Here is a 7,108-nt window from a genome sequence, read left to right as displayed (position 1 = left end):
ATTCTATATAATTTTGTTAAGACACTTTCCAAAAAATTCTTGTGGCACAGTGGGTTGAGTGACTCTACTAAGAATCGCATTTATAAACTCTCAGTCGTGGGTTCAAATCCAAGGCATTTTTGATATTATTTCGGAAATCGCCTCAGGGCTGTCCCGAATTTATAGCACAGTAAGGATACCCGTAAAATTAATTCTGCGTGTTCTATCCTACGATTTGCATCATACATTGAAGAGATCGCCCTATTCTTGTATGTTCCCATGGCTCAGTGGATAAAGTGGCTGCCTGGGAATCGGATTATCTTTCTTGGTCGTTGGTTCGAATCTCGGGTAAGGCATTTTTTGAGATATTTCGAATATCGCCTCAGGGCTGTCCCGAATTTATAGCACAGTAAGGATACCCGTAAAATAAATTTGACGGCCATTTCCCTTTGGTTTTCATCATCTGTCGAAGAGTTCATCACATATTGACGTATTCCGATGGCACAGTGGGTTCAGTCGCTGGCTGGGAACCACGTTATACTTTTGATTATTGGTTCAAATCCCAGGAAAGGTATTTTTAAAATTATTTCGAAAAACGCCTTAGGGCTGTCCCGAATTTATAGCACAGTAAGGATACCCGTAAAATTAATTCGACGGCCACTTCTCATTGGTTTTTATATTACATAAAAGAGTTCGAACAATATGCAACGCAACGCAACAGGCAGCCACTTATCCACTGAGTCATGGGAACATACAAAAATAGGGCGATCTCTTCAATGTATGATGCAAATCGTAGGATAGAACACGCAGAATTAATTTTACGGGTATCCTTACTGTGCTATAAATTCGGGACAGCCCTGAGGCGATATTCGAAATATTTTAAAAAATGCCTTTCCTGGGATTTGAAACATGAACAAAAAACGGTAACGGTTTCGTTATCCGTCACTCAATCCAACGTGCCATGAAACACTGTCGAAAATGATCTCTTGTGTAATACCGTTGACAATAGTCGTGCAATTCGGAATAAGAGGGATGCTGACAGTCAAATATGTTGATTAACGTTTATTCATATAAAGACACTTTTAGATGTGAAGGGAGTCGAACCCTAACCTGTTGTACGTGAGATTGATAGGTCAACATGCTATCCGTAAGACCAATCGTGTGTTTTGATTTCTGTTTTCATTTACTGTCAAAAAGTGGTTGTTGCTACACAACCAACGGTAGATGGCGCTGGCGACTGTCCCGCATTTGGTTTCTTTGTCCCATACTTTTTATCGGTGTCCCGACTTAGGAAGGTGTTCGGCCTATACTAAAGCATGCGAAACGGCAATAGCCAAAAAGTGTCCCGAATTAGGAACAATACCCTATCTTAACGATTAGTTTATTTCTTTTTAAAGGCAGGATAGGCGAAGAGTCCCGTCCTTAATTAGAGTAGTCCATGTACTACTGCAACGGAAACATTGCAGCTTATGTCAGTTCTATCGGGTTCTTACTCAACAGCCATGTCTACGAAAGAAAGACATTCTAGGATTAAAAATATTTTAACTGAAATTAGGAGAGAAAAACCTTTAGGGAAGTGCCCCTTATTTAAAATGTCACTTACATTTCGTTCATTTGTTTGGTCTCCCTCAATTGATTCAATATATTCCTTCAGTACTGAACAAAAGTTACGAAAACCGGAAAAACCATTGCAAAAACAGGGTAGTGTTCTTGTGTCAAAGAAACCTTTACTTAGGTCACACAGTTTTACTTCTTTGAAATCGACTACTGAGAATTTTAAAATTCCATCCATAGACTGTGTTGATAAATCATCAATTATTATCCCTGTGAAGGTAAATCGATCACAAAAAATATTAACTTTAAAATTAACTACACAAACATTGTTTTTAGACTGAAAGAAAAGACAAAATAAGGTTGAATGTGTTATCAAATGTTGCAAACACTGCCATAAAAATTAAGTCCCAAATTAGAGCTTCACAACAGGGTGACTTAGCAACACAACGGAGTCATAAATTAGGAGTTGTCCCAAAGTACTTACTGTTCAGATTTCTCAAACAAAAATAGCTTATGAAATTATTGAAAAATCTGGTAATTTTTTTTATTAAATTAATCTGTTTGTAGATATTTAACCAGCAGGAAAGCTCAATGGGCACAAATGGAGGAAGAAAAGTTGAAAAATTTGCCAGATCCAGATTGTCCGATTGGACATGTAATGATGCCTGAGTCGGAGAGAATTGAAACATTGAATAGACTTCAACAAAGTATGATTTTTATTGTATTGCTAGCTAATAAGTTTCTTCTTAATCTTAATTTCTTACAGGTCAAATTGATCTCAATGAAGAATTTAATTGCCTTCCACTAAGTAAGGATAGTTTAAAAATTCGACAGAGAAAAGAGGATATTGAAAAGCAACTTACTAAAGTTGAAGAAGGAATTAGAGTACTTTCAAAACCTAAAGTGTTTGTAAGAATAGATATTTAAAATGCATGACACCTTTTGCATGTCTTATAGATAATTAAAAATAAAGGAGTTCATTTTGTATAATTTATATTTATTGTATTGCAACTTTCACTTTGTAACTTACAGTTTGACAACTTTTTGATGTAGTACCAGCAGTACTATCTTATTTAATTTTATGGGTGAATGTAGAGTTGTCAATAATACATTCCCCTCTTCTAAGCAATGGTTCATGTTTCTCTGACCATTCTTCATAGTTGAATTTGGGAAAGAAAAATGTTATTTCTTTCAATGCTGAAGCTAGGGAATCTACATAAAAAGCAGTTAAAGAAAAAAATTAAAGGTGATTATTTGCAGCATTTTTATAGTTGAGATGTTACCAGATCCATGAGTGCAATTTCTGGTATCAGTAAGACCAAAAGATCCTCTAATGGTTTCAGGAGCTTCAAACTGAGTTATGAAAGATTTTGTGGGGCCCATTGTCTGACGCCATAATTGAATGGCTTCAGGGTGAGCTAAAATATGTACATGAATGGGTCCACTTGTTCATAATAATAACCTTATCTTAAAATTCATAAGAAATTGTTTATTGTTTTGAACAAATTAAACCTTTTCATGAAGGTAACTAGTCTTTGATGAAAAAATCTTCCAGCATGTTCCGAATAAAAATGCTCAACTTCCTGATGAGACAAATTAACACTACGACTCTGAACCACATAGAATCCAGCTGTTAATATCGTGTGACGAATTTCCTACTTTGAAAATTAAATTAAAATATTAAAAAAAGGTTAAAAAATGATACACATACCTGTACGACAAAGGGAACTTTCACGACATCGGGTTTAAGAATAGCTAAAGTTAACTGAAGAATATTTTTCATTTTTAATTTCTTCACTCGATCGTTACACCATCAAACAATGAGCATGCAAAGCATGATGCAAAGGGTCAAATCCATAGCCTTCTACATCTACAGTTACGGCCACGGAGCTGTGATTCACCCTGGGCATGGACTACTTAAGCTAGAGGACGGGTCTCTCGTCCTATCCCGCCGTGTTATAGCTTGTCGGGTGGATTTTTAATCATAATTTTTGAAGAAGGGTCAATCGATAGAGATTTAAAAAGCTATTATAAGTCTCCAATGCGCATTTCTTGTGAATATATTAAATTAAAAGATATTTGCGTTTTAATTTTGAGAGGACGGGAGAGGTGTTCGTTGGTTGTCTCCACCTAGCGCCAAGAATTCTAAACTCTTCCATGGTTTTTAGAAAGAAAACAAACAGAATCCATAGAATCACCAGAGAATCACAGATAGCAGACGCACCTAATCATACCAAACCAAACCAAAACCAGAGAATCACAGAGTGGTCAACCAACAATCACCGCTAGGCGGCGACAACAAACGAACACCTACGTCAATTTCTAATTAAAATATCACCGAAATTAAATAATTCCCGCATAGGGATAATTTAATAGACTCTAGCTCATTTTTGAAGCTCGATTCATTAAAGTAACAAAAAAAAATGGTAGCCGACATAGGATTTGTCGAAGAGACCCGTCCTCTAGCTTAAGTAGTCCATGCCCTGGGTGTCAATTTTGTTCCAGCCACCCACCCTCAGCTGCCTATACCTAGGCCACATGCGTTGCTATTTTACGAAACCACGACAGATGTCGTGGCAATAGACAGTTACGACCGTATTGCCACGGCATGATGTCGTGGCAATAGATTTAACCTTTTTTAATTCCTGTTTTCCGCAAAATCACACATAAATGGTCAAGGTTAATTATAATGTGGTGGCCATGGCTGAAAATAAATTAAAAATTAAAATTTTGCGGAAAACAGGAATTTTAAAATATATATATATAAGAAAAATATAATATGTATAGACAAGTTCCGGATGCTGAGTTGCACAACCGCTAAATTAGGATCGTGCGCCAACGTATCCTTTTAACGTTGTGGGGATAGTAGAAAGCGGGTTTTTTATTATTTAAGCATAGAATTACTTATCTAATCTTAGAAATGTTCAGGATTATCGTTGTTTAGAACATTCTGCTTTTTATAGAGTAATTTTAAATGTATAATTCAGCTTAGTTTACCCATTAAAATTAAAGAAAGTCCAAGCCTGGGATGCTGTTTAGTCTTTTCTTGTGTGTTTGAGCTTGTCACTTGTCAGCAGATCTGTCAAAAAACACAAGAAAAGACTAAACAGCATCCCAGGCTTGGACTTTCTTTAATTTTAATGGGTAAACTAAGCTGAATTATACATTTAAAATTACTCTATAAAAAGCAGAATGTTCTAAACAACGATAATCCTGAACATTTCTAAGATTAGATAAGTAATTCTATGCTTAAATAATAAAAAACCCGCTTTCTACTATCCCCACAACGTTAAAAGGATACGATGGCGCACGATCCTAATTTAGCGGTTGTGCAACTCAGCATCCGGAACTTGTCTATAAGAAAAAAAACGTTTAAACATAGTTATGAAAAAATCCGCAAGGTGTCACTCGTGCATTTAATTAGGAAGTATCCTTTTTGTTCGCTGTAAGTTGTTAACTGTTTACAGCACCAGCAGTTTACAGTTTTACACTAGTGGCCTGGGTAATTCTCTCTGTTAACAAAAATCTATATTCTTTTCAGTTAGAGGATTGTAAATATTTATTTCTAGATAAATATGGCAACTACAAAAATAGTAATGTTTGGTAAGTCAAATATGAGGTTGGCACATGCTACACTCAGTAGAAAATTGAGTTCATCAGCTTGTATCAATCAGTCTATTAAGAATGTAGTTGTTATTGGAGGTGGGTTGATGGGTAGTGGAATTGCTCAGGTATCTATTGTTTCCTTTTATTGGTTTACAAATTGCTTTTGCTTATTTGCATTTCTTAGGTAGCAGCACAAAGTGGCCAAAATGTGACCATAGTGGATTTGGATCGTAAAGTGGTAGAAAAAGCCCAAAATGCCATTAACACCTCATTGCAACGTGTGGCCAAAAAACTTTTTAAGGTATTTTATTTCTATTTTTTTCTTTCTTGTTCATTTCACAATAATGAAATATTTTACAGGATGATTTGGCAAAAGCTGACAAGTTTCTTACTGATTCCATGTCACGATTAATGTTATCAACAAATCCAGAAGAAGCTGTTGGCCAAAGTGATTTGGTTGTTGAAGCTATTGTTGAAAAACTTAGGATCAAACAGAATCTTTTCAAAACTCTTGATACTGTAAGCATAACCCATTAGATTTCAGTAGTTTGATTATGCATATCAGAATTTCATAAAATATTTTTAATAGGTTGCCCCCACTCATACAATATTTGCCTCAAATACCTCTTCTTTGCCTATTGGAGAAATTGCAGAAGCTACTCAAAGAAAAGATAGATTTGTTGGTTTACATTTTTTCAATCCAGTAAGCTATACCTTTGTTTAAATTTTGGCATTCAAATAATTAATACCATTTTACAGGTTCCCGTAATGAAACTTCTTGAAGTAATTCGTATTCCGGAAACTTCAGATGATACATATAAGTGAGTTACATTTTAATGAGTTTTTATTCAGTTTAAAAAACCTATTTTTACAAGAGGTAAGAAATAAGCATTTTGGGGTTTAAATCCCTTCATTTTGGTGGCCCTGATGGGTACTGCATTTAAATTGTTATGCTTAAAACTTTTTATTATTTCTATCGTTTACGTTTAGCCGTGTTATGGATTGGGGGAAATCTGTTGGGAAACAGACTGTAACTTGGTAATCCATCAATTAATGTGTATTTTTATACTTGTAATGTATCGTCACTTATTTCCTATGTTTAGCAAAGATACTCCAGGATTCATTGTTAATCGTCTATTAGTGCCCTACATGATGGAATCTGTTCGTTTGCTCGAAAGAGGTTGATAGACATTAAATACGAGAAATTCCGCAATTTTCAATTTCTTACTTTTATATAGGTGATGCAACCGCAAGAGATATTGATACTGCCATGAAATTAGGTAAGTTTTTATCATTCCTTGCAATTCAAAACTAAATCTTCAACACTTCTTAAATTTGTTCTTCTAAGGTGCGGGCTACCCCATGGGTCCATTCGAATTAATAGATTATGTTGGATTAGACACCTCGAAATTTATCATTGAAGGTTATTTTCGAAATGCTATTCTTTTTACTTTATACTAAGTGATTTTATATCAATAATCATATTTAGGATGGGCTGAAAAGTTCCCTGAAAATCCGCTTTTCAAGCCAGTGCCTACGTTAAATCGTCTCGTGGAAGAAGGTAAATTAGGTATGAAAACAGGAGAAGGATTCTACAAGTATCAAAAAAAGTAGACTTGCTATGTTAATAGTATATCATACAGTGATGGGAAAGTTGTCTAAGATTATGCTAGATTTTCATTTTCCAAATTGAATTGAGCATAAATAACTTAAATTGACAAGTAATAAAACAGTAATAAAGGGTTACCAGCAAATATTCTCGAAAATTCTAAAACAAGATTCGGTGAAATCAGTAAATGCTATAACACATGTAGTGTATGTATTTCCCTATTATATATTTTAAGAACTAAAGTGTAAAAAAAATGTCGCTGAAGGACAAAATGTTATGCAAATTTCTCTGTCGAATGACAGATTTAATCGCTGGTGGCAAAACCGGTTGTCTAAAAAAATTGTGTACGATGTGTTGCTC

At 34.9% G+C, this 7,108-nt stretch overlaps 3 protein-coding genes across 3 annotated transcripts; 2 read left to right on the top strand and 1 right to left on the bottom strand.

The window, feature by feature from the left end:
• Window positions 1-1,341: 1,341 nt before the first annotated feature.
• LOC124335924 (enkurin domain-containing protein 1-like) lies at window positions 1,342-2,527 on the top strand. Its single transcript, XM_046789434.1, has 4 exons — window positions 1,342-1,811; window positions 1,870-2,009; window positions 2,101-2,240; window positions 2,300-2,527. Exons 1-4 carry the CDS (start codon window positions 1,449-1,451, stop codon window positions 2,458-2,460), a joined length of 804 nt encoding a protein of 267 aa, XP_046645390.1. The 5' UTR covers window positions 1,342-1,448; the 3' UTR covers window positions 2,461-2,527.
• On the bottom strand, window positions 2,519-3,458 carry LOC124335925 (nucleoside diphosphate kinase 6-like). Its single transcript, XM_046789435.1, has 4 exons — window positions 3,245-3,458; window positions 3,046-3,188; window positions 2,817-2,977; window positions 2,519-2,745 (listed from the first exon to the last, which is right to left on the bottom strand). Exons 1-4 carry the CDS (start codon window positions 3,314-3,316, stop codon window positions 2,603-2,605), a joined length of 519 nt encoding a protein of 172 aa, XP_046645391.1. The 5' UTR covers window positions 3,317-3,458; the 3' UTR covers window positions 2,519-2,602.
• Window positions 3,459-4,930: 1,472 nt separating this feature from the next.
• LOC124336826 (hydroxyacyl-coenzyme A dehydrogenase, mitochondrial-like) lies at window positions 4,931-6,885 on the top strand. Its single transcript, XM_046790639.1, has 11 exons — window positions 4,931-5,035; window positions 5,103-5,264; window positions 5,324-5,440; window positions 5,500-5,658; window positions 5,729-5,842; window positions 5,899-5,960; window positions 6,130-6,177; window positions 6,243-6,319; window positions 6,378-6,419; window positions 6,488-6,562; window positions 6,629-6,885. Exons 2-11 carry the CDS (start codon window positions 5,109-5,111, stop codon window positions 6,751-6,753), a joined length of 975 nt encoding a protein of 324 aa, XP_046646595.1. The 5' UTR covers window positions 4,931-5,035; window positions 5,103-5,108; the 3' UTR covers window positions 6,754-6,885.
• Window positions 6,886-7,108: the final 223 nt, after the last annotated feature.

This window comes from Daphnia pulicaria, chromosome 4 (genome assembly GCF_021234035.1).
Source record: "Daphnia pulicaria isolate SC F1-1A chromosome 4, SC_F0-13Bv2, whole genome shotgun sequence".
NCBI classification, from domain to species: domain Eukaryota; kingdom Metazoa; phylum Arthropoda; class Branchiopoda; order Diplostraca; family Daphniidae; genus Daphnia; species Daphnia pulicaria.
Note: the sequence above shows the minus strand (reverse complement) of the source record. Positions and strands in the feature narration are given on the sequence as shown.

What these genes read in the sequence shown, in the direction of transcription:
- LOC124335924 (XM_046789434.1), top strand. Translation starts at nt 1,449, where the DNA reads ATGTCAGTTCTATCGGGTTCTTACTCAACAGCCATGTCTACGAAAGAA. An exon ending in CAATTATTATCCCTGTGAAG is followed by an intron (nt 1,812 to 1,869) that starts GTAAATCGATCA and finishes CATTGTTTTTAG; the next exon opens with ACTGAAAGAAAAGACAAAAT. An exon ending in ATTGAATAGACTTCAACAAA is followed by an intron (nt 2,241 to 2,299) that starts GTATGATTTTTA and finishes AATTTCTTACAG; the next exon opens with GTCAAATTGATCTCAATGAA.
- LOC124336826 (XM_046790639.1), top strand. Translation starts at nt 5,109, where the DNA reads ATGGCAACTACAAAAATAGTAATGTTTGGTAAGTCAAATATGAGGTTG. An exon ending in TTTTCAAAACTCTTGATACT is followed by an intron (nt 5,659 to 5,728) that starts GTAAGCATAACC and finishes TATTTTTAATAG; the next exon opens with GTTGCCCCCACTCATACAAT. An exon ending in TGTTCGTTTGCTCGAAAGAG is followed by an intron (nt 6,320 to 6,377) that starts GTTGATAGACAT and finishes ACTTTTATATAG; the next exon opens with GTGATGCAACCGCAAGAGAT.
- LOC124335925 (XM_046789435.1), bottom strand. Translation starts at nt 3,316, where the DNA reads ATGAAAAATATTCTTCAGTTAACTTTAGCTATTCTTAAACCCGATGTC. An exon ending in CTAGTTACCTTCATGAAAAG is followed by an intron (nt 2,978 to 3,045) that starts GTTTAATTTGTT and finishes ATTATGAACAAG; the next exon opens with TGGACCCATTCATGTACATA. An exon ending in AAATTGCACTCATGGATCTG is followed by an intron (nt 2,746 to 2,816) that starts GTAACATCTCAA and finishes CTTTTTATGTAG; the next exon opens with ATTCCCTAGCTTCAGCATTG.